Raw genomic sequence first — 27,089 nt, forward strand, 5'->3', positions numbered from 1 at the left:
ATGGTTGTTTGGTTTCAGTCTAACAGGATCATGCACCGTGTGTGTGTGTGTGTGTGTGTGTGTGTGTGTGTGTGTGGCATTCAGTGCTTTTGAGCGAGCTTTGTAAGCAGGAAGTGATCATCGTAGTTGTTTATGTTTATGCTCCTGTGTTTCTGTTTTTCGTGGATTCATGCGTATCATGCTTTCTAAAGCTGTTTTGTTATATTCATATCTGGTTTTGATGTTTTAAAACATACTCCACCGAACGAATAAAGTTTATGTAGACCTGGAAAATGTCCAGTCTGTACAGTGAATGCCCCTGGCTGACAGACTTTTCAATCTTTCTTAATCTAAAAAAAAGAATAGCAGAAAAAAATATAATTTTCACCAAGTACAGACGTATAAAATAAGTAATGAAGTGCATCACTGCCAATGCACTTCATCAGATTTCTGAATGGCGGTCCTTTTTAAAAGTCGACTGGCTTGGAAAGAAGTTTGGTCGACACATGTTTTATCCATTTAGACAGAATACAGACAAGATTTCGACTCTAATCTCTGTTGATTGATTTTATACAATGACAAAGAACAAAAAAAAACCCTAAACACACGAAGAAAAAAAACTGAAGAAACTTGAGATGCACCAAACCAGATACCAGAAACTGTTTGGGCAACACTGTTTTTCACTTTTGTCTCATTAAAGAACAAAAAGTATAGAGACTGACGGAGGTGTAGAGGCTGAACACACACACACACACACACACACACACACACACACACACACACACACACACACACACACACACACACACACACCATCCTTTGCCATCCCTAAAGCCAAGCCATTAACAAGACTAAAAATACAATATTTAACAGCATCAGTCTTCTCTTGCAGAGATTTGCAGTGAAGTTAAGCAGAAACTTTGACAGAACAATAACGCCGCAGTGAACTGAGGTGCAGAGACGAGTGCAAAACCGCCGTGAAGTTCACGAATTGTTTTCATTTCCTTTGGAAATTGGAGCCATAAAGACTCTAATGTGCTCTTACATGCAAACGTCTCCCGTCTATAAGTCATAGCGGGACTGTTTGAGTTGGCCGTGTTCTCACTCACACAGAAACCTCACGGCTCCTTTTACTCCCGCAGTAACCCGTTTGTTTTGTTACCTCTTTCTTTTCCTCAGCTCTGTAGTTTCACTCCTCCACGAGAAAAAAAAAACACATCAGAGCTTCTGTCATATTTCATGCTCTGACCTTTGCTCTCGCCTCTGGTTTTCACTGCACACGTCGCTGCCGAAGCTCAATGAAACTGTGTCTGCTGGTAGAGGAAGACAAAGATTCTCAGCCTCAGCTCCCTGTTTACTGCTTCTGTGGAGATGATCAATGTTTACAACCACGATAATAACTGTAACCAGATCATTAATCACGGCCGCGTCAATAACCACAGCCAGATCACGGCTCACAGCGCCCGCAGGAAGGTCTAAAGCAGAGAAAGGATAACTTGTTAAAAAGGTCTGGATGGATTTTGCAATTTGTTAGGATGTTTTGACCGTGAAGGATGGTTGTGGAGGAATTAAAGAAGCATGACTTGTGGTGTTGGAACAAAAAACACATTTTTGGGGGGTAAGAACAAAACTGCATTCATGTTACAGTTTACACTGTAAGAAACGGAGCTGGAGTCAGGACACTCTTTAAAACCACCAGTGCAGAAAACAGCAACACATGTCCTCCGTCCTCCATCGCTGAGACGCTCCTGCACAGTCACAGACGGCAGCCTGTCAGAGAGGTTACTCTGGAGATGAAAGCATTTAAAACTGTTTGTTTTTTCACAGCAGTTGAGTAATTCTGGAAATGTTAGCATGCAAATATCACAAGTGTGGATGAATATTTGATTGTTTCCGTATATAAAAGAGTGCAGTTTGCATTTAATTGCATTATTAACAGGAAAAAGGGAGAGGCCTTCTGTGTTTTTCACCATCCTGTGTTCCCATTTCAGAAGTTTCTTTAAAAGAAATCCTCAATGTTGCTAAACATGGAAACATGGGACTCTCCCAGGTTATGTAACACTTTTATAGCTTTATGTTTTGGCCACCAGCTTCAGTCATTTTAACTTTGTTTCTGAGAAATCATGTCAAGTGCTCGACCTTTCATGAGCCTCAGGTGTTGTTGCTGCAGAGAAGACGGCCTCCGTCAGAGCTGTGCCGAAATCATTTCATTGATTCAAACTGTAAATTGTGTTTTCAGTTTTTTTGAAACAACGTTATCTTTAGCTTCTACTCATTAGGCCCTTTAACACCGCCCGTTTAAGGCGAGAATATCGCACTCTTATGCCACTTCGCCTTTCTGTATGAAGTACTAACTAGTTAATGAGACCAGTATTTTATTTATAGCCTTTCCCCACATTTTTGAAAGGACTCAAAGGACCAAATTGCCTAGAGTTCGCAGGTAAAAATTCTTCTGAGAGGCCTTTGAACCCAGCACAAGAAAAGTGAAGCAGGTTTCAAAGGGTTAAAAAGCTGCTGGAAAACACACGAGATGCCACATCTGTGAGCCAATCAGCTCCTGAGAGCAGGTCAGCGCCACTCTCTGATTGGGCATTTGGCTCCCCTACAAATCATGAAGCTTTCTTCTTGGACAGTATAAGTGTGTCCCACACCTGCAGCTCAGTGTCTCACAGACAGAGACAGAGACAGAGACAGAGAGACAGAGAGACAGAAGAAGCGTCAGTGCTGCGTGACGGATTACTTCTGTTTGATGTTGACCTTGAAGATGTTTTCTGTATACACACAGAATTAAAGTTTTGTGTTGTTTATCAGCTCTCCTCCCACGCCATGAGGCTGTAGTGTGTGTGTGTGTGTGTGTGTGTGTGTGTGTGTGTGTGTGTGTGTGTGTGTGTGAGACACAACACACAGGGCCTCTGTGCTGCTGCAGAAAGGGTAACCTGAGAGCGGCAGGGATATAGACTTTCACACACCTCCTCTTTGCAGAGAAAGCCTCTTTGTTGGTTTCAGGTCTAAATGTAGCAGCTTTGTGCTGATTTCTCTCTGTGAGGCTTAAAGCAACAAATGTCACTGAAATCCATTTTAAGACACAAAGTCTGAATTCTACATCCTTGATATTCACAAAGTGATAAACACGAGTTAAATGTTTTAGGATAACGTTTTGGCTTGTGACTTAAGCGAGAGGCCTGTTTGCTCACTTGTCACAATTTTTTAGGGATGCATCTATTTAGCAGCTGAACATATTCGCTTTGTTGACTGCCATCAGTGTCGATGTTCAGATTCAACACAGTTTTCAGACTCCGCAGACAACATTCAGGAAAAAAACATGATAAAAAGATAAAAAGAAGATAAAACATAAAAAAAAGATAAAACATTTAAAGTGCTCCAGTGCTAAATCAAAATGTTAAATATGTATTACATGCCAAAAAAACCCATTAAACTATAAAAAACAAACTTTAAATAAAAACTAAAAACTGCGAATAAATAAATCATGAACACAGGCTCCAAAATGATCTTGTGCAAGTTGTGCACTAAAAATCTGTTAACAGTTTAGTGCAGGCTAAAAAGCAGGGCTCAAGACTGACAGACAACCTATATTTAAGGTGCAGGTACAAGAAACAAACAGTAACTGTTGAGTAAGTGGCCTCTGTGGACTGTTACGTGACGAGATGGCGAGTAGCAGATGAATAGAGATTTTCCCCGGGACAAAAGGACGCAGTAAACTCGCTATCGTTTGATCAGGAAACGTGACGTATTGTTTCATTGTGAATAACAAAACTGTGTTAAAAACCAGCTGGAGCAGAGCGAGCTAAAGTTGGCTGATAGCCAGCGGCTGTTAGCAGCTGGAACTAACAGCCCACGGTAGTTACATTGAGTTATTATGCGTTCAAGCTCTCTTCGGTAAAAATGAGTGTTCAGTGATAGTAAATTATAATGTTCTCAGGACGTGTTCAATGTGATCTTGTAAAATGTAGTTTTTCATGTGTTTGCTGTGGAAAAATGGAGTGTTTGTTGGTCAGGTGGCGCAGTGCATTCTGGTAGTTGTAGGTTTTCTACCTCATTAACAAAAGCGAATGCAACAGCCCTTTTTCCGAGAAGACAGACCAGCAGATCTGTGTGGGTTCGTGAGAGGAAACAGCAAAGACTAATACTTAATATCACCGGGTTTCTCTAACGTTGTTGTTGTTGTTTAGTGTTGTACATGCTGCCGGTGTTTGTAACGTGGCAGAAATACGTAGCACTGCCACTGCAAAGCATTGACAAATATGCTGGCCTCAGAAAAAAACACTTGGACACGGCCACTTAGTCAGGTGGTGGTTTTGATTCTGTGAAGGTTTTGAGGTGCTAATGAGACTTCTGATGTCAACTAAATATAATGGAAGTCAACGGAAATTTGTTTTTGGAAAAAAAAAACATACCAACACTCACACACTCTTCTCATCACCACCAGTCGTCCTTTTGTCTCACAGCAGACGTTAATGTCTTTATGACGCTCAATCGTTATCATCATGTCGCTGCTGTCTTTGTGTTCTGGTGCTGAACTGTCTTTTGATGTGGGGGATTAAATCACACACACACACACACACACACACACACACACCTTTGTTGTCTGGATGGAGATGCAGCAGACATGACGCAGAGTCACAGTCACTGATCACCAAAAATTTGGTTAATGATGATCTGATGATGACAGAGAGACGGAGACAAAACCCCAAACCTCTAAATTTAAACCAACCCTGCAACTTCCCAACACTCACACTCACACTCACACTCACACACACACTCACACTCACACACACACTGTGGTGTTGAACTGGGTGTGTGTGTGTGTGTGTGTGTGTGTGTGTGTGTGTGTGTGTGTGTGTGTGGTTGCAGTGGTTTGATGGGGATTGTTCGGTGATAATCACCGTGGTGAACCTCCTGCAGCCTGGCTCTGCTACAAACATCTCAAACTCTTCTTACTCACTCTCGGTCCGTTTCTTCCTCGTTTCTTTTTCTACGTCTTTGTTGTCTTTTCTTCTCCGCGGTATCGAACCTCAGTCCTCGTTTGTCACTGACAGAGTATGTGTATGACGTAGGCACCAAATGTCTGGTCTGATTTGCAGAAGTGAGGCGAGTGCACAGACTTGGGACTTTCTCGTTACTTGCAAAACAACGACTTCAAGTCAGGTTCTGCTTTAAGTCCTAAATCAAGATTGACGAGTCCCAAGTCAAGTCCCAAGTCCTAAACTTTGAGTTTCGAGTCCTAAACAAGTCAGAATGTGCCCTTCACCAAATGTAAGTGTGAGTAGTATGTTAAATTTACAAAGATCTTGAATGTTTTTTAAAAGTTGTATTTAGTTATTTAAATGAGTTTAAGACATTTAAAGCTAACATTAGCTAAGCATTAGCTTGCTAACTATGTTAATATTAGCCTTGACTCGCGTTTACTTTACTGCACTTTAAAATGTTAACTTTAGTTTTGTTTTTTTTTATTTTACCACCCTGTAGTTTTTTCACTTGAACAGACGTGATAACTAAGTGGATCTGAGGACCTAAAAGTTGATTTGCTGGGAAAGGAAAACATTAGTTAATTTAGGAAATGAATCGATCTGTGGCATCACAGTTTAAATGTTAAATGTTATTTTTAATATTTCGGCTCAGAGAAAGGTTTAAAGGCTTTTCAAGCCAAAATGCTCGAGTCCGAGTGAAACTGTTTTTTTGATTTTGTCAAGTCTCAAGTCATATTTGCATAACCGGTCTAACAACTCAAGTTCAAGTCATGTGACCCAAGTCTGCACCTGCTGATATGTAATCTTGTTTATATAATATTTAATTGAACTTTATTGTCATTGAGTACTGAGACACTGAAATACAGTTTATTATTTAACCATAAGAGGAAAAAGTAGCAAAATGCAAAGTGATGTATAGTGGTTATATACAGAGTTAGTTTAATTAAAAGAAATTGAACTAAAATAAAATAAAATGCACAAATAGACAATTATTTGTCTTGTTGTCTTTAATCAACAGTCCAAAACCCAAATATATTTAGTTTAGTGTCCCTCTTGTTTTGCTCTCTTCTTCTCCTCTTACATTTAAACGGCTTCGGATAATTTCAGCTTTTATTCTTAAGTAAAAACATGTTTAACTTGACAGAACAAACCCACCTCGGGGTCCGTTGTGTCTCTTTCTGTTTGTTTTTTCATTGACTTTGTGTGTAATCTTTTGGCCGCTAACATTTGCTTTATGTTCTGCCTCAAGCCTTCTGCATTTTCTTAGTTTTTAAATCTTCTATCGCTCACTGATGTTTTTGTCCGTTCCTCCTTTTTCCCTCCGTCATGTTGCTTTTGCTCTTTTCTCCATCTTTATCTCCTCCTCCTCCTCTTCACCCTCCTCTTCTTCACCACATGGCCATGTTTCTGGTTCTGATGACATCATAGCCTGAGAACCAGCAGGGTGAGGTCACACAAGGCTAAACGCTGCAGTGTGTTTGTGAGTGTGTGTCCTGTTTATGCATGCAGACGTAATGCCAGATGTGTGTGTGTGTGTGTGTGTGTGTGTGTGTGTGGGTGTGTGTGTGTGTGTGTGTGTGTGTGTGTGTGTGTGTGTGTGTGTGTGTGTGTGTTAATGATAGGGCAGCACTGTGCTGGTTACGCAGCTCTCTTGTGGTTCTCATGTTTTCATGTTTCTTCTGCTGCTTGTTTCTATCAAACTTTTTTTTTTTTTTTTAACTCCAGTGCCTTCAAGTGGAAATTAGTTCATTATTTCTGCTGGTATAATGATGCTTCATTCTGATAATATTTAATATTGCAGTCACATTTGATTAAGTGGACCCCGAGCATCTTTCGACATCTGTGATGGCGCCTTTCTGTGGTCTGGTCAATCTGTTGCTCCAAAGGCTTTGGAGCTTCTCTTTGCAGCATTCAGAGCATTAATATAGCAGCAAACCACTGTTGGCTATGTAAAGATATAGTGGAGTAATGGCATCCTGAGTGGTGAATGAAGTCACGCTAACACTGTGTGTGTTATAATCCGAGCTTCTCTGTGGTTTGTTGTGGTAAGCCTGTCCGGCCGCATGAGTATGTGTTAGAGCTGGGCAATAAAATGATATCGATTGCGAAATAATTTTTGCTCAGTTGAAATATGAGACGTAGTCCATAGATCGTCGATAGAACACATTCTAGCCATGTTTTAACGGACAACACGATTAGCCAATGATAATAAGAATAGCGCCGCGGTTAACAAAATGCAGTGAATGACTTTGACTCCAGAACAGCTGAGTGTTTGACAGCCACAGCCAAATTTGCAGAGGTGGGAAGTGACTTCTTCAGACTTTTACAGACTACTTTGTGTTAGTTTAAGGTTTAATCAGACTTTGGATGAATTATTTAGAAACACCAGGACGCATCGCTCCGTGTCTCATCCAGCCGCTCGCGCTGAGCTCTCATTATTATTACCAGGGGCAGATGTAATGTTTTGGGGGCCTGGGGCCACAAGCACATGAGCTTATTTTCACCCTTTCTCTAACTGGGAATGTAGGCAGCTATAGGAGAAGTAGGCCTACTCAGAAGTTTTTAATTCCTGAGTAAAATGATTAATAATTGAGTCCTGCAGTCAGGAGAGGTTGGCCTATTATCAGCACAATGTGCTTAAATTTACCTGAAGTTTGTTTAAGATGGAGCTTTTTTTAAATAATGCTGGAAAGTGTAATAAATAAGAATAAACCATATGTTTATTACACTCCAACACACCATGGTCACATGAAACTGTGTCAGTGAACTATGAGGGCAAAAAAAAAACACAACAAAAAGCAAAAACTTTCTGAAAAATTTTCTGGCACTCTGCTCACCTTTATGCCATTTGATTAAAAAATAACTTTTTCTGTGACAGTAGAGAGCCCAGGAAGGTTAGTAATACATACAGTTTATATCATATATATTTGACATTTGTTTTATTTAGTTTTTTCAGTTGCTTTTTAAATTCCTTGTGACTGAGTCTGAAAGACGTACGAGCAAGTTATTCTTAGTGTTTGATCTTTCTCTCTCTTTATCTCTGCAGCTGTTTCAGTCGAATCAATGACCACTTAAAGAGAGAGAGACAGAATGACACAGACTCTGTATGTCGCTCGCCCCTCATTACACAAATCAAAGACATGAAAAGCCTTTCGCCTCTCTGTCTGTAATCTGGATTTCTTGGTGGGATCGCCCCCTCTGAGCTGCTGGTGCATGACTCATGTGACTCTTATTAAGCGGCGCCTTTATTACGGCAATGCATCATGCGGTGATGTCATCAGTGGGTGCTGCAGTTTGGGAGTGCCGACATGATGCGATGGGGGAAGACTCCTGACTTCTTTGGGAACGGTTTGTATCGTTAGACCTTGAAAGCTGCTTTAACGTGATCAATCATTTGACAACTTGAAACCTCACTGGAGGCCTAAAGGGTCACTTCGCCCCAATTATTAGAAAAATATGTTTTTACTTAACTCTAGTCTTACCTTTCCATGTTGTTGATGAGATTCCTGCCTTGACCTCCAGTGTGTGTGTGGTGAATTTTTTGGTGCTCAGAGCTTTGAAAAATAAACTCTTTCCTCATTACTCTTGATAATCCACACAACATGCTGATTTAATGGGAACTATGTCTTCAGGAGAAAGTAGCTCCATTCATTCGCCTGCATAATGAGATGACTTCATCATCAAAATATTCTGAAATAGCTCACCCAGATAACCATTGTTAATCTCAATTTTGGCTTACCACAGTTAATTAAGTGAACATATTTGATTGCAATATTCATATTTAAATTGCATGCTCCACTCAAAGAAGACTCTACTGGATATCAAATCAAGCACCTCCTCAACTAACAGCCCGCCTCCAGTTTTTAGGAGCTGCCATGCAGCTATGAAAACAAAAATCATCCATTTATTAACCAGCATCTGTTGAATGGAAGCGTTTCGGATACTTGTGTCTGTGCTACAAGCCAACACAACAGGCTTGTTATCCCCCCTTAGAAACGCCACAATCTGCAGTGAGATGAGTTCATGACCGCTGAGGTGAATATTGTCGCTAGTGTTATCTCACTGAATCCCATCCGTGTTCAGCGTGAATTCAAAAATCAATAACAGTACAGTGAGCAGCGCAAAACCCCCCAAAAATACAGCCCTGGCTCTAGTCATCTCTCTAAGACAAACTGAAATATCCAATGCAATCACATTCCATATTTGTCATTTAGTAACATGAAAGTAAGAGCAGTGCACCTATGATTTATAATATATATACATTTTTAATGTTGCAAATACAAATTAAACTTTTGCAAGTCTAATAGAATAATACAATCAGTTGCTTTTTTAGTCCACTTGATACATTTTTCTGCAGCAAATATGATTGAAGTGAGATGAACAGACTGAAAACTTTATCTTATTTGATACAAACATATTTTTCTTTGGGGCAATGTTTTTTGAAAAATAAAAGGTAAATTATATCACAACACATGTTATCAGAATACTTAGCATATCACAAAATATACGAAATCACAATAACACTGTTTTGTGACTTAAATATAGTAATAATATTGTATCATGGGGCCTCTGGTGGTATAGATCTTAGCTGAAATCACATTATTTTTTTTTTCAGTGTAAATCAAATGCAAAAATAACCAATCCTACAAAAAGTGTGACACAATCTCAATATCCTTCAAAAATAATCACAATTTAATCTTTTTTGCGTGTCCTGCAGCCCTACTTAAAACATTAGTGTGAGAAGTCAATTTCAGTGTCACTTTGTTTAGATGATAAATGATTTTAAATATACAATTAAAAAAAGTTGTGGCACAATTATTATAAACAACAAAAGTGCACACAAGTGAAACCAGGAGGTTAAAAACCTTATTGATCACGGGTCTATAGATGATGATGATGATGATGATGATGATGATGATGATGATGATGATGATGATGATGATGGTGGTGTACCTCAGTGTGTGAACTTGTGATCAGCCTCACAGCACAGAGGAGTGATGTCATACACCTGGAGGTGTGTGTGTGTGTGTGTGTGTGTGTGTGTGTGTGTGTGTGTGTGTGTGTTTCTTGTGTCGAGTGAAAGATGTTTTAGTATCTGACCTGACAGCAGTTTGAAGAGGCTGCCTCCTGAGTGTGTGTGTTTATGGTTGTGTGTGTTTGTTAAATATGTGGTGTGTGTGTTTGTGTGTGTGTAGCTTTTGTTTCTTTGCCATCTTCCGTCGGGTCCTCGGAGTGAAGAGGGGTGTTGAAATGTTTGTGTGTGGTGAACTGGGGGGGGGGTTAGTGGGCGGGTTTATGATCTCACCATTTTGGAATCTGTGTGTGTGTGTGTGTGTGTGTGTGTGTGTTTGGTAGGTTTGACCACTGTACACAATCACACACTTGGTAGCCTCACATCCTGTTTACCACTGCAGGTACCTTGGGTCCTTTGTTTTAAAGGGCATTTCCACCTAAAATTCACACCAGCAGACTGTTGTGTTGTTTTTCAGCATTAAGGTTTATTTTTTTCCCACTAAGTGAGTTTCTCATTAAAATTTAATGATGCTCTGTTTTTCAAATCCTTAAAGGATCATACTCGTGTTTTTTATTTGTTTTTTGTGGGTTTCAGCCTACAAAATGTGTATTTAACAACACAGTAAATCCTGCTGAATCTTCTGTGATCTTCCAGGCTTGAATCTTGGTTAAGATGTGTAATCCATCCTGTATGATGGTGTTGTTGTTGTTTTTTTAAAATCTTTTTTGGCACCCTGTGACCTTTTTAAAACATGTCTGACCTTCAAGTTTCAAGAATCTGCTCATTTTCATGTTGTATGGAAATGAATGGAAACTCGTTGCTGCCTGAGAGGAAGAATGCATTCAAAAAGAAACACTTTAGAATTTGTCAGCTGTAATTTAAAGTATAAAGCGTTTGTTACTAAAAAGATAAAGCGATGAAGATGAGGCGTCTCTTCGCTCTGGCTGCTGGTGCGGGACGGGCTGCATGACATCAGTGTGATGATGTGCCTCAGGCGTCGACTGTACTGCGCTGTTCAGCAGTAAATTGTTGGGTAGGAAGCAGAACATGTGTGTTTGTGAGACGGTGATGTAGTCATCGTGTGGAGGAGCAGCTGTTTTTAAGTTGGACTGCAGTTGTGCCTTCGAGGGCGAGAGACATAGACGGAGAAAGAGGGACAGAGACAGAGACAGAGGGACGGATATTCGGCTGTTACAGAGGAGTAAGCCACAGTTACCTGCTGATGTGTCGGCAGGTGTGACTGGACTTCACTGATTTGTGTGTGTGTTGGATTTCGAGAGACAAATCTGAGCAAACAAAAGTGTGTTTTGTATTAAATAGACCAAAGTCAAGTAATTGTATTAAAAGCAGCAGTTACATTTTGGTAATTTGAAGCGTCCCTCAGAGAGCCCTAAAGTCAAATTTCAAAGACTTTTCTTCCTGCTGTCGTTTCACAACAGCAACACATTATAAAAACACAACGTGATACAGATGCCGCTTCGACACAGACCTTTATACGGCCCGTGCACTCTTACACACAACCAAGCAATGTAAGCATCAGTGTGCTGCAGCGTGTCAGCGTGCACCGGCATGACGTTAAAAACACGAACGTCCGTCTCTAGCGTGAGATATAATATGTGTATCAGCAGCACTTTATGAACAATAATAATGGCGTGACGTCTCATCACAATCATTTTGCATCTCTGTCACATGAGAGCCGATCTCGTCTTCTGCTCGGAAGATAAGGAGACGACAGCTTATCGGCCTGGCTGATTATCGAGGCCGATATTTTTGAGGTTTTATTTTAATGATCGCTGATAAAATGGATTAATTCAAAAGTGCAAAGAAAGTGTCAGCATGTGAGAAATGTTTACTCTCTAAAACCTCAGGGAGCTATTTGTATTCAAATTTTCACTTGACTTAAAAAAAAAAAAGTTGCTGGGAACTTCAGTGACTTCAGTGTTTGAAAACATTTTTTTCATCATATACATCTGCTTATGATATATGAGAAGCTTCTGCCTGCATATTTCATGGTAAATACAGCCTGAGCAGCTAACATTTCTATTTTATTCCTGTTATTTCCCATAAATTTTAGTTAATTCCAAAAAGTTTCCGCCTTGAATATTTCTGGGATTTTGCAACCCTAGACAGAGCATATGGTTACCTAACCTGACAACAATGTGTCTCACTATCTGACATGTCCCACACATACGGCTTGAGACAGGACTGCATGGGTCATCAGATTTTCCGTAGAAGTGTCTCACATACTGCAGGTCATGGGACGCACGCATCGGCTGCTTTTGGTTCTTTTTTTTCCGTCTCTGTCTCTGACTTGTTGGAGGTCAGTCTGTTTATTTGTCAGTGTGAGCTGATGAAGCTCTGGACTTGTTACAGGTTGGTTAGTAGGTCATCAGTCTGACTGGGTTCAGCAGACTGAGCAGGTATTTCTGTAGTTTCTGCTGTTGACTCATTGTGTAACTTCCTGCACCAGAGCGAGGGTGTGCCACGCTGATAAGAGAGGCATTTTGTTCCAACTCGATCCACCTTTACACACACACACGCACACAAATGCACGCACACTTTGTACACACACACTCACACTCTTGGACTTTATCTCTCTCCTTCACTTTCCGTTTCTCCTTGTTCGCATTCTTTGTCTCTCCCACTGCAAACTTAAACCCTCCCAGCCCCCCACATCTCCATTAGTGTCCTTGTTGCCTCGGCATTGTTGTGTCTCCATGGTGACGGGTCAACAAATCAGCAGGTATCTGCAAGCGGTAGCGTTCTGGCTGAGAGGCTGTTTATCTGACGCAGATCCGGGCTGAATTAAACGGGGACCTTTTGTGAATGGGTGTGTGGAGAGATAAATCTCTGAATGAAAGAGGAGGCGACTGCAGGGTTTAATATGCTGAGGGGGCGGAGGAGGCACGCTGGAGCTTGTTGACTGGGCGCTCTGGCTGGTGCTCCAGCAGGTGTTGGTCAGCCGATAAAGGGGGGCGGTGGTTCAGTTCTCACCTGGATCATCTATGAAAAGGAGTTTGAGGACTGAAAAAAGTCTTTGCTAACTAAAAGCTACAGGAATAATTAATGTCAAACTGTTATTGACGGGTTTATTAACTAAGTCGATCAGTTTCGGTGTCGATGTGTGCGGATCACAGTGGAGCTCCGTCCTGCAGCACAGAGAAGGAGAGTTTTAACGTCTTCCATAATGAGGACAGTTAACATTTCAGACGCACAACAAAATTAACAGACTAATGTGGAAAACTGGACACAGATTGTTGTGCTGTGTAACTGTCAGAGTTTTTTTCTAACTGTTCAAACTCTAAAGTGTCACAATCACTGTCAAGCAGTCGGAGGTTCACCTGGCTCTCTGTCGCATAACTACGGAGGCCCTGAAGTGCAAAAAACACAACAACAAATCACGAAAACGCAGCCGCAAATAAGAAAAAAACAAATAAGTTGATATTGTGTTTTCTTATTTACAGTTGTGTTTCTGATTTGGTTTTGTGTTTTGTGATTTGTCGTTGTGTTTTGCACTTTAGTGCCACCGTACATAACAGTCAGAGGTGCACGGAGTCTCTCTCGACTCAGAAAACTTTCGGGATGAGAACGTGTTGCTCCCTCACTGCACAGGTGAAGTGTGACCCTGTGTGAAGCCGTGAAGTGCACGGTCTCTCCGTCAGCCGAGCTCTGGGGCGCAAAATGTTGGCATCGTGTCTGTCACCCCCTCCGCTCCCAAAGCTCCGATTATTTGCTTTTCATTAATGGTGAAGCTCTGAAACCCAGAAAATGATATTCGGGGCGGCCCTAGATGGTGAGCTGCAGCTCAGGAGGCCGTCTCTTCAGGTGAGAAAATGAGTTGAATTAGTGGGTGTTCACATTTGATTTTAAGCTCAGATCTTTCAGTAAAAGTAGAAATAACAGTACGTTGACTTTTGTTAACAATCTGCACCGCGACTTCCTTTTATTGGTGCTACTGGGAGCAGCGGATGGCGGTGGAGGCGTAGTTGACCAGTACCCCTGAAGACTGAGCGTTTAACTCTCCACTGATGGTGTTATCTAAAGCGTTTGCTTGACATTTGTCTCAAAGAACAGATTTACTTTTTTGGATCTGCATCCATGAAAATATGCACAGCTAGGCCCCGACATATCTCATTCTGTCAGTGTTACCTAGACCTGTTTTTAGTCTCGCCGTCTGTCTGTAACTACATCTCGTCTCTGATCATTTCTGCTGCAGGGGCCACCTTCACAAGAGATCCTCACTTTATTTATTTTTGGGCTTGGCAGGGTCAAATACTTTCAGGACTTTCCCACCGGCACGATTGTATTTAACAAGGCCAGTAAATTCCTCGAAGCCACGAAGGACATGATTGATAGTGTTTGTCATTACCTGCCCAGGTGTGTGTGTGTGTGTGTGTGTGTGTGTGTGTGTGTGTGTGTGTGTGTGTGTATGTATGAGAGAGCTGGCATGCTGCTGCTGTTTTTATGGTTGTGTTTTTGGACCAAACCCAAACATTAACATCCGAATTGTTCACTTTGAGTGTGAAAACATCAGTTAAAGATTTGTCGCTTTGTTTCGAGGGCTTTTGCCACTTTGGTCCCCGACCTGAGAGTCCGTCACATGAGGAGGATGAGGAGGACTCGGAGAGGAAGGACAGATCAGGCTTTAGGCAGCAGGAAATAACTAGCAGATTATTAGAGCTGCTTAAACCCTTTAACACACTCAGAGAGACACAGACAATACACACACACACACACACACACACACACACACACACACACACACACACACACACACACACACACACACACACACACCCCTCTCTAACCCCTGGGTTCAAATCTGTGGAATACTTTGGTGTGTTTTTGTTGTTTTTGCTCTTCGTCTATCAGTGTTTTGACTCACTGCATTTATTTTTTTCTAACACCCCTGCTCTCTCTCTCTCTCTCTCTCTCTCTCTCTCTCTCTCTCTCTCTCTCTCTCTCTCTCTCTCTCTCTCTTTCTTTGTCTCTCTCTTTCTCTCGTCCTTTATGTGAACAATAGGCTACCATGGCGATAGCCTCGTTACTCACAAAACTGTGTCGACAAAGACACGCGCACACACACCCGGTGTTAAGTTCCCAGACTAATGTTGTGAACCGTTTTAATGAAATTAAGATAGAAAGATAATTAAAGGTTTAACAGTAACATTTCAAATGTTAAACAGTCATATTTTACCCAAACTATATACCTCAAACCTCGGCCAAAAAAAACTACAACTGTCACTAAAACAGTCGCTTCCATCTTTATGTGTCCAAAAATATATCTGATGCGAATCATTAACAGGACGGAAAAGCAGAATAACAAACACGCATACTAAACAAAATTGTGGGTTTGCTGTATTGGTCGCGTTTAAATAAATAAATAACAAAGAATAACTTTTAAAAAAGTGACAGACACGCTGTCCTAAACCGGAGCGTGGGAAACGTCCTGATCCTCACTTTTTTTGCCCCTTTATTCATTAAAACTGTGTAAAAACAGTTGTTGATTAACCCGGTTATAACCCTTAAGGTGTCCTTTATGTTGGCGCAGATAAAGCCAACAGATGGCACTGGGGGGCAAAAGTTTTACACAACGAAAAATGAGGTGATGGTAGAGGAGGTCAGAATAATGTACGTAATATTGGCGTTGTAAGTGGCGGTGGGGTTCCCGACATGTTGGCCGAGAATTCCTCTCACTTTGTCATTTTTTTTTTGTGTCTTTGTCATCTTTTACGCTTGTTGATGCTTGATTTTGATCCTCGGTGGTACTGCTCTGTTTCATCTATATCTGTAAGCTTTCAGAAAACATGCACAAAAACAGTCAAAATGAAGGCAAAGTACAGGCAGAAGACTCTTCTGTCTCTTTTATACGTATCTAATGTTGAGCATAAATGAGCCCAAAATAAATCTAAGGTGTCAAAAAACATTAACAGGACAGGAAATTAAAAAAAAAAAAAACATGAAAAAAACATAAAAAATGCATACTAAACAAAATTGTAGTCATGCTGTATTGGTTATTTTAAATTTAATAATGACTGTTTTTGAAAAAGTGATAGCCTTGCAGGGGACACCTCAGATTTTTCATGGGACCCCTGACCCGACCCTGAGGCTGGCGACTGCTGCTCTCTTTGCTTTTTTTTTTTTTTTTTTTTTGAAGCAGTGGAAAAACAGGTCATAAACTACAGACTTACGTAACTGGTGACAATGGGTCAAAAATAGAAATCACTTTGGGTTAACGGGCAATAAGCCAAAAAAGTTTGAAGCCGATGAACTATAAGGGAATGAGGAAATGTAACTGTTTAAAGTAAAAAAAAAAAAACAACAAACATTTAATTCAGAGAATAAAATACACCATTTTTATCTCATCTTCCTGCAGTAACTAAATGACCACATCATGTCTTTAATTGTTTGTTAGTTCTTGGCCTGATTTCAATAAAGAGAGAGTCCCATTTGGTGTGACTGATTAGTTAAGTCATGGGTGGGGCTGTGTGTGTGTGTGTGTGTGTGTGTGTGTGTGTGTGTGTGTGTGTGTGTGTGTGTGTGTGTGTGTGTGTGTGTGTGTGTGTGTGTGTGTGTGTGTGTGTGTGTGTGTGTGTGTGGGAGGGCAAAGGCCGCTCGCTGGTGCTGCTCACTGACAGGATGTTTGCTGGAGAGGCGGCTGGTGGTGACACACTCCCACACTCACGCAGGTGTGGCAGGTCAACCTTGGAGGGAAAAAGAAAGGAGGGAGGAAAGAGAGAAATGAGACGTGAAAGAGGTGAAGAGATTGAGAGAGTCAGAGGAGAGAAAAAGTAGAAATAGACAAAGAACAATACAGAAGTATAAAGAGATAAATGAGTGTGTTGAGTCTGGAAAAAAATTAGGAATGAACAAATCAGCATGTCGCAACCTCTCCTCTGTGTGTGTGTGTGTGTGTGTGTGTGTGTGTGTGTGTGTGTGTGTGTGTGTGTGTGTGTGTGTGTGTGTGTGTGTGTGTGTGTGTGTGTGTGTGTGTGTGTGAGTGTGTGTTGAAGCATGCTCTCTGTTGTTAACAGGGTTGTGTCACCCGTTGGTGAGGCAGCAGACTCCCAAAGCTCCACCTAAACCTGAGTTGCTGAAACATGTTTGAACCACAGCTGTTCTGCTGACAGTGGAGCAGATTCACTGGGTGCATTACACGATATATCACACACACGCACACACGCACACACACACACACATGCATGCATGCATGCACACAGTGTTGAAAGCTAGCTTGCAGTTGCATAATCTTGCAGAGGCAAACATATTTGGTAACTGAAGGTGTGGAGGCTCTAATGAGAGATCGGTTGCTGATAATTGCTGCTGAACTATAATTCTGATGAAATAAACAATAAAGTGTGTGATGGATGTTGATTTAGATAGTGTTGTTTATTTTTACGTGTTTAATATACACACACACACACACAGTACGATACAAGGCAGCATTTTGCAGAGGAGCCCCGTCTTACTTAAAATAGAGCACCTCTGCTGACATTAGAAGTTTTTATATCCTCGTTCAGCCATCCCAAATCTTGTTTTTTTTTTTTTTTTGCATATCCAGATTAGTGTTAGATTAGTGTGATTATAACCAATTTTTGGAACTGATATGCATTTACAATAAAAATTTAAATCTTTCTGTCAGTATTTATTTATATTTGGATTATAACAAACTCCAACACAAAACTTTGTTTAAGTGCCTTTAGTCAATGTTTAATCAAAACTGAAACTTTCAACATCAAATACAGAGTTCCCAGCAACTTTGTTTTATAAAGTTGAGCTGAAATTTAAAAAAAAAGAGAGATAAAAATAACTTTCTGAGGCTTTACAAAGTAAAAGTTCCTCCCATGCTGAAACTTTCTTTGCATTTTTGAATTAATTAATTTTATCAGCGATCATTAAAATAAAACGCCAGTACAGATAATCTGCAAAACGTCAGATATCAGCCCCAATAATCAACCAGGCTGATAATCTGTCGACCCCTCAGTCCAGATGCATCCAGATTGATTTTCTCGACCTCTTTATATCTACGTTAGCTGGTGGAGCGGCTTGTCCACTCAATCATTATCTCCTGATACACCTGCATCCTTGACATTTTTCACCCTTGTGTCTCTACCACCTTAAAAATTACAAATAGTGAATAAGCTCAATATCGTACATTTCTAACGAGTTTCTCTTTCAGTGACTAAGTTGTTATTACGTGAGAGAGAAATTTAGACGGAGAGATTAAAAATTAGAGGAATGTTTTGTCTGCTTCTCTCTGAACTTGGTGTGCTGCAGCCAGAGATTAGCTCGTATTTCTGTGTGTGTGTGTGTGTGTGTGTGTGTGTGTGTGTTAGCTGGTGTGCGGTACCAGCTGGTACAGTGAGGTCTGATTAATGAGTAACATTACTCTGTGGCGCTCTGTTCTGCTTTGCAAAAAAAAAACCAAAAAACGTTAATATCCACGGTGGGTTGGGAGCAGGTTTGGAGCTCAGTGTGAAATAAAAAAATACTGTTTTAATATCTCAACTGTTATTAACTGATACCTACCCAATTAACGAATATCCGAACAAATAGATATTCGGGTCCAGCCCTACAGCAGAGATGATGACGGCATTTCTTTGGGTTATTTTTAAATCACGTGACTTTGACCTCAGATCTGTCTGTCTGTCTCCTTCAGACTCTGAAGCCATCTTTAATGGGAACCTGAAGCTGATCCTGGGTCTGGTCTGGACTCTGATTCTGCACTACTCCATCTCCATGCCGGTCTGGGAGGGCGAAGATGAAGATGATGTAACAATGCCGCTGAGTTTTTATTATCTTGTTTATCTCATGATTTCGGACAAAAATAGGTATTTAGGGCCGTGTCCACTGAAGTGTTTTTTCCTGAGCCAGCTGTTTTTTTCGTTTTTTTTTTAGATCTTGGCCATCAGAGCACCGTGTTTTTAATCTGTGCTTAAAATACCTGCTGCATGATGAGTCTCTTAGCTTCTATTCTGAGCGCCAAGGGTTGAAAAATGTTAAACTTTCATTAAAAAGCTGCGCTCGGCAGTGTCACTTTTTACGTCACAGTGGAGGAAGGAAAAATGCTAAGGGTCAACAGATTATCGTCCTGGCCGATTATTGGGGGGATATTTGGCATTTTGCCAATCATCTGTCTGTGCGTTTTATTTCAGTGATCAGTGATAAAATTAATGAATGAAAAAGTGCAAATATAGAGGAACTTTTACTTTGTAAATTTGATTTATTTAGTTAGATTTTCACTTGACTTTATAAAAAAAATTACTGGGAACTTGCTGTACATGATGTTGAAAGTTTCAGTTTTGATTAACATTTGTGAAAGGAATTTAAGCAATGTTTTGTTTTGGATTTTTTTATATTCCAAAGTCAAGTATTGACAGAAAGATTTTTATTGTAAATGCATATCGGTCCCAGATATCTGTTATTGATCTCATTAACTACTAACAATCGGCATTGGCATCGCCATCAGCCCTGATGGGGGCTTTAAGAAATACCACAACATAAACATGAACAAGTGCTGAACGACAACAACAGTGGAGGAGAAATATGTTAATATACCGTATAAATATTAACACAAGTTTCCTCTCCTGAGCTCACATGGACCAGTGTGTTTGTCTTTCTCCCTGCATGCTTCAGCCTGCCCTTCATCCAGAGCATGTACTCTACCTCGTGCCGACAATTTTACTTCCACTGATATTCTGTATCATAGCAACCAGACCAATAATTTTAACTGAAAAACCACTTATTCTCCAAAATACTCACAAGCGCTCTCAGCGGGGCATTTCCTGAAGAGCGGCGAGTGATTTCAGCTGGGGTAAAACATTTTGGTGGACACTGAGCCTAAGTGATGAAGCCTTTAAAGTTTAAGAGACAATAAAAAAGTTGCGACAAAAACATTAACCGCCGTTCGAAAGCTCACTGACGGTCGTTGGTGTTTGTCTGTTCAGGCAGAGTCAAAGACACCAAAGCAGCGTCTGCTGGGCTGGATCCAGAACAGAGTCCCTGATATGCCACTCACCAACTTCAGCCAGGACTGGAAGGACGGCAAAGCACTGGGAGCACTGGTAGACAGCTGTGCACCAGGTACGGGGTGTGTGTGTGTGTGTGTGTGTGTGCGTGGAGCTATTATTGTCATATATATAAAGTGTTTTCTATTAATGCAGATCTGTAAATAGTTAAATCTTTTTCCAGCACACACTGTTTCGTGTCCATACGTGTTTGTGGTTGACAGTGTTGTTGGTGTGTGTGCTGTTTGCAGGTTTGTGTCCAGACTGGGAGTCCTGGGATCCAGAAAAAAAGGTGGAGAACTCCACTGAGGCCATGCAGCTGGCCGATGACTGGCTGGGTATCCCACAGGTTAGATTCCCTCTGAAGCGGCTCTACTTCTTAACCCTTTGAAACCTGGAGCAGCAACACTTTTCTTGTGCTGATTTCAAACTCTTTTCATTTAACCCTTTGAACCCTGAGCAAATTGTTAAAAAAAAAAAAAAAACATGGGAGAAAAGGTAATGAGCAACTTAGTAAGAAATGTTGCACAAATTGCCAGAAATTAGTAGATTTGTAATTACAAAAAAAAACAGCTAGGCAAAGAATTATGTTAATTATGATAGTTACATAATTAAAATAATGTTACAGAATTATTATGATTTTTAAGCACTTTTTCCAAGTCTTGCTTTTTAAAAAAAAAAAAAAAAAAACTTTTTTAAATACTAATTTTCTTGTATTTCTGTACTTCTAATTTCTTGCTAATTTTAAGGTCATTTCTTCTTCTGTTTCTTGTAGCCATCTTCACATGTTTTAGAAAGAAATCAAGTCAATTTGCTCAAATTTCTTTGCTTGGATAAGTATTATAAAAAATTATAAAAAGTATTATGTAAAAGTGTATTGGGGGTAGAAGTTATGTTTTGTCGTGTTTCTGCTTAAAGGATATTATTCTAAATGTTTTATTAATGCCATAAAAACCTTTCTAAGCGCTGTGATATCATGAAGGCAAAGATTTATTAAGCTGGTGTCTGCTGCTCTCTAACGATCCTCCGTCTGATTCTATGAAATTACTGCTTTTGAATTTCCAGAAATCCTCTGAAATAAAGTTTTGTCCACGTTTTTTTTCCTTCACGCACAAGTGTTTTGCAAGGTTGTACAGTTACGCGCATCGTATTGTTGTTAAAACGTATCGTTATACCCCCGTTGATGCACGATTTCGATCAGAATCCTGAATGCAAAGGAAGGAGTTGTTTCTGGGGATCTTTCTGTGAAGCAGCTTCATGGATGATTGATGATGTTTTTATTGTTTTTTGTAGCCTGGACTGCTCATATGTCAATATCCGATAAATATCTCACATCCTGCATTTTCTCTGCATCATAAAGCCAAATACAGACCAGAAATGGCTCTGCTGTGGTTTTCCCTCAGAGGTCAAGGGTCACCGGCAACATCTCACACAGATGCTGTTTGGTTTCCTGATTTTTTTTTTTCACAGCAGAGGAAACTCACTGAACCGCTTTTTACACACTTGTGTAAGAAAGCCAAGAGGATGCAACCTGAGCTGAAACGGAAATGTGCTATAATGACTTCTGTAACAAATAACTGATCCCTGGAAAAAAAAAAAAATTAATACTAAATATTAGTCACTTTTCCACAAATAGGTAGTCTTTAAGAATTGATAAAAGTTTTTTTCTGTGGATATTAGAGATATTTTTTCCTTTTCCTTTCCTTTGTTCAGTATGCACCTAAAAAAAAAAACCCAACTCTTTAATTCTGAATGTTTTTGTGTCATGGCTGCATGACGTGATGCTCTGCTTCCTGTCTGTCAGCTGACACCCTCAGGAAGTCTCCTCCAGAAAAAACATGACTGACCGTCACACCCCATGATGTTAATTTAGGCCGTCTTTGCTGGAAAAATTGGTTGACGCCGGTGTGACACAGAGGTCATGACACTCCTGCTCACATATTAGCTGATTCTCCTGGTCCTTTTTTTTTCCAATGAAGGGAAATCTTAATGAAACAGCATCTACAGTATTTTAAATACTGTAGCTGAATGGGAGCAAATTCCCACAGATGACTTTCAAATACCTGAAAGACGAGCTAATTTTCACACTGGCAGCCAGATCTGCTTTAAGTTGTAAAAAATCTGAAGTGTATTTATTAATGGCAAACCCGTCCTCTGCGTGTGTGTGTGTGCACAGGTGATTACACCTGAGGAGATCATAAATCCAAAAGTGGACGAATTGTCGGTGATGACCTACCTGTCTCAGTTCCCCAAAGCCAAGCTGAAGCCCGGAGCTCCACTGAAACCCAAACTTAACCCCAAGAAGGCCCGCGCATACGGACCAGGTGAGCATGCACGCATGCATTTTGCATGAAACATTAAACTTTTGTTGCGGTTTGGCCTTTCATTCACATGACAGCCGCGTATTGGGGGCCTGAAAAATCAAACTTCAGAAATCGGGTTCGAGGGCGTCATTTTTGACAACCCAGCCCCTTCTGTCACCGTTTAAACTGGCAATGCACAGATCCTGTGAGAATGGTGACATCACAGCTGCACGTCGTGGATGCGCATTACGCTTCAGACATATAGTCGTGCGCGAGTAGACGGACAACAAGAACAACAATGGCAGACTGCCGAGCGGTGTTCGTGCTGCTGACTCTACTGAGGTTATTAACGTGGTCGGTTCTCAGGCTTGCAGTTATCGTCTCCTTGTTTGTTTATACTCGCCACTCAGTAGAAGGACGCCTTTCAGCGCAGGCGTCCGCCAACTACTGTCCTGGCATGCACGCTGCATCCATGTACACAAGGACAGTTCTCACAATGTTATCATATGAATGCAGATTTTTTTTAAAAAAATGCAAAGAGAAGACTTTTAATTTTTAGTAGGGCCGTTCTCGTCTAAACGTGGCCTTAAACTGGATTTGTTGGAAGATCCGTCACAGTCATTGATTTCTGATGCATGTAGAGCATCAGGTTGGATTCAGGAACGAACCCTTTAGTCACACACGTTTGCAGAGGTTGTAATTTACTTCTTTTGAAAAAAGCCATCGTGGTGTTTCTGACCTGTTCCTGCCCGTATGTGTCCGCTAAGGGGAACACTGGAAGCACTGGTCTGTCTGACAATGTGAGGAAGTGAGCAGCTGTTAGTCTGAACAAAGACCACGCTTATATCCGACACACACACACACACACACACACACACACACACACACACACACACACACACACACACACACACACACACACACACACACACACACACTCTCTATAACCTTGAGGAGGAAATCACCTGGAAATGGCCACACAGGCCACAGGACACCAAACACACACACACACACACACACACACACACACACACACACACACACTGTAACAGAGTTGTAAAATCCGGTCTTATAGTGTTGTAAACTGTTAATTAGCTGTTTTGTGGTCTGATTAACTTTCAGACTCACGATTGTAAAAAGAGACTAATTTCTCTCAATTAATCTTTTTTGTCATGGATGTCTTCAGGACTGTACTTACTTCAATTACAAATTGAATTGAAACATGAAACATTGTAAACTTTTAAAAAACATGTAAAAACAAAACAAAAAAAACATGTATACATATACAGACATATCCGAAAAAGAGTGGAAAAAAGCACAAACTTCTTAAATCGCACCTTTTCTCTATCAGATATTAAAGTGTTGACCTGCTTTCATTTTTATACAGACTTAATTTTCTTAAATTATCTAAACTCTATATAACTATATGTAAATATAAATGCAGATTTTTATTCTGATTAATGAACTAGATTTTTTGTTTATTTCTTAAAAAATGAAATACACTCATAACTGTTTCCCATCTTTATATTGCTTTTACCCATATATTGCTTTTTTTTTTTGTGATGGACAGTTTAAACTGTCGACAGAGCGTCTATATACGCACATTACGTAGGAACAAGGCCATTAAAAAAACCAGCATCCATGAGGAAAAAGGAAACACATGAACACTTACTCCATGCCACACAAGTTTAATGGAGACAACTTTTCGATCTTCGTTAGGTGGAAATGTTTGAAAAGTTATATTTCTACAAAACGCACATCAAGAAGCTCCGTGCAGGTGTGGTTAACCATCCGAACCACTCAGGGCGGAAAAACAATTGACAGTCAACTATTCAATACACTACATAGAAAATACAGAGAAAAAACCACACAGGGAAACAAAAAGTGATGTGGAGGCTATTTTACAAAATATCACTAATTTATCTTTATTTGTCTGATATTTTGCATCAATGTGGCAGGACGCAGTCAGACATCAGAGAGCAAGTGTGCAGTCAGTAAATATTAGTGTGTTTTTTCACGTTTGTATTTACCTTCTTATTGTGCAGGTATTGAACCGACGGGGAACAGAGTGATGCGTCCTGCTGTGTTCACAGTGGACACGTTCAGTGCAGGTCAGGGTCAGGTGACCGTCTACCTGGATCATCCGGATGGCACCAGAGAGGAGGTGCGACACCAACTCCTTCTCCTCCAGGATATATAAAACCTGCAGTGTTTTATATTTTTTTCCTGGTGCATGATTACTCCTAAAAAAAATCTAACATCCGTGTTTGTGTGTGTGTGTGTTAATCAGCTGAAGGCGGAGCCTAATGAGGGCAAGAAGACGTTCAGCGTCAAATATACTCCTCAAGTCGTGGGACCTCACAAGGTAAACTTCATCTTTCTTTCTGTAAAAAAACAGAATGAAATAATTAAGTGCGTTTGGCTCATAATATTTTTTTTTGCTTTGATGCTAGCATTCAGTGAATCTTTTGAGACTAAAGAGTGTGATCTTTTAAAGTCACTGCACTGTTACTAAAGTAATTGCTTTTCAAAACCACATTCCCGGCACATTTCAACAAGGCAATCAAAGTGCTCTATATACAGCATCAAAAGCAGCAAAACAAAGCACATAAAAAAGGACATTAAAATATAATAAAAACCAACATTAAAGAGCAAAAGATTAAAAAAAATTAAAAACGAGACTGACCGATAAAATACAAGAATAAATGTCAAAGCACACTACAAGAAATGAATAATTATTTGATATAATAAAAGGCAGACAGACACATCTTCAGCTGTGATTTAAAGGAGTTTCAGCAGAGCTGTTTGTTCCAGATAAATGGGGCATAAAAACTAAACCTGCATCCTCATGTTTAGTCGTGACTTGACTTTTGGCCCGAAAACTTTCAGTGCTTTATAAACTTAGTGGTATTATGAAATCAATTTGAAAAAAGGTGTTTTTAATCATTATTATCTTATTATTGAAAGGAGGAGGGAAGAAACACATTGCTGATTTATCAGAAACATGTCCTTCAGACTCATGATTTTTTTGTGTTCTAGGTGACGGTGATGTTTGCAGGTCAGCAGATTCCCAAAAGTCCATTCGAGGTGAACGTGGATAAGGCGCTGGGCGACGCCACCAAGGTCACAGTGAAAGGCCCGGGAGTCGAACCTGTGGGCAACGTCGCCAACAAACCAACCTACTTTGACATCTACACTGCAGGTCAGAGACACTAATTATCCAATCCACACTGAAAGCATTTTTAGGTATCTAACGGAACAGATGGACTTCCATTTTAATATTTAATAAAATCCACCATATGCAGGTTTCAATTACAGATTTGCACAAAACGTAAGCAATATTTTTCTAAATGCTGATAAAACTGAGATGACAGCGTTTCCACTGAGTGACGTAATGCGACTTCTGCTCTCGTGATAACGTTCCAAGAATTATGGCGATGGATGTTCAAAACATTAGCAGGTTTATTTCTTTTGCAGCCACGTACTAGTCGTTATTATTTCCAATCCAAGGCAGCGTAAGCGTGCTATATGACCAATAATGGAAAGGCAAGCCCCTTATACGTGGGAGTGGCCATGTATGAGATATGCTGTTGTCATGCAATCAAAGACAGCCTGCGATAAAATTTGGGATTAAAATCTCACTTTGTGGCTGCTGTTATGACTTAAGTCTACTGACCAACCAATAGAAATGCAGCATGAAATGACGCACTGATCAGCACGACTCTGCAAGTGAATGCTAAATGCTGACAGATGCTAATACTTCCTCTGAGCTCTTGTTGCAAAATTATCACGCCAAGTTGGCGTCTTCTCCCCGGCCACATCCACATTCTCCTATTTTTCAGACCTAAATGCTGCTATAGCGAAGACTCGATTTGTTTGTTTACGTTCTGCTCTTACTGCTACAGCGTCGTAGATGGATGACGCACGCCGAGGATATTTTGTTTTAGCGTATCGGCGTTGATGGACGTAGTTTGTAGCCTGTGATCCAGTAGATGATGTCATCGCACGGTCTGCCACCATCAAACTAGATGTCGTATACAGATCCATGTCACAGAGTGAAGCTGCGCGAAAAAATTATAAGACTGCAAAAAGCAAGCTCGCAGTCTGCAGGACACACACACACACACACACACACACACACACACACACACACACACACACACACACACACACACACACACACCACAGATACTGCATGTTTATTGATCAAATTTGCTTTCAGTCCAGTGCAAATGTGTCATCACTCAGTCCTGAGAAAGGAAGTGATGTCACAGACTGTAAACCACCTTTAAGACTGAACTGAGGTGTGTTTGTGTAAAAGGCAACACAAACAGTCGGCCTGTGACTCTCTCTAAACAGCCACACCCATTTTTGTCTGTGTAAGCAAGTACAAACATCGGAGGAATCTTAACGTGTGTCAGCTTGACAGGGTTTGTGTTGGGCAACTCACTGAGATATTACTGATCAAATGGCGTTTTTTAAAAGTTACTTAACAGCAAAAAGAAGCATGTTACACGTCTTGTTACACAACTTAACATCGCCCTTCTTACTCATGTGTGCCATTAAAGCCTCTACATTCAGCCTCCAGTTTGCAGGGATTCACTCACTCATCACTCATCAAAAGCAATAACTGTAACCTCAGTGAAGCTGCAGGCTTCTCACACCCTCCAACAAAAGGTGATTTCTTTAATGCAGTTGCTAACTTTAGCAAGGCTTGGTGAAGAACAAAAGTGAAAAGGGAAGAAAAAGGCCAGCACACATGCTGTGTTTTTGCGGTCTCAAATTCATTCATGCACTT

General features: G+C 40.5%; 1 protein-coding gene across 4 annotated transcripts in view; it reads left to right on the plus strand.

Annotated features, from left to right (window-relative positions):
* flnba (filamin B a) overlaps nucleotides 1-27,089 on the plus strand; it is an 81,893-nt gene that overhangs the window by 11,831 nt on the left and 42,973 nt on the right. For all 4 annotated transcript variants that reach the window (XM_088069944.1, XM_088069948.1, XM_088069951.1 and 1 more), the window contains exons 2-8: nucleotides 18,641-18,753; nucleotides 19,929-20,064; nucleotides 20,240-20,337; nucleotides 22,165-22,312; nucleotides 24,337-24,455; nucleotides 24,582-24,656; nucleotides 25,331-25,493. In XM_088069944.1, coding sequence (XP_087926070.1) covers nucleotides 18,641-18,753; nucleotides 19,929-20,064; nucleotides 20,240-20,337; nucleotides 22,165-22,312; nucleotides 24,337-24,455; nucleotides 24,582-24,656; nucleotides 25,331-25,493 — 852 coding nt within the window. The remainder of the gene's footprint in view (nucleotides 1-18,640; nucleotides 18,754-19,928; nucleotides 20,065-20,239; nucleotides 20,338-22,164; nucleotides 22,313-24,336; nucleotides 24,456-24,581; nucleotides 24,657-25,330; nucleotides 25,494-27,089) is intronic.

Source organism: Plectropomus leopardus, chromosome 2, assembly GCF_026936395.1.
Source record: "Plectropomus leopardus strain MGB_pleo_1.0 chromosome 2, ASM2693639v1, whole genome shotgun sequence".
NCBI lineage: Eukaryota > Metazoa > Chordata > Actinopteri > Perciformes > Serranidae > Plectropomus > Plectropomus leopardus.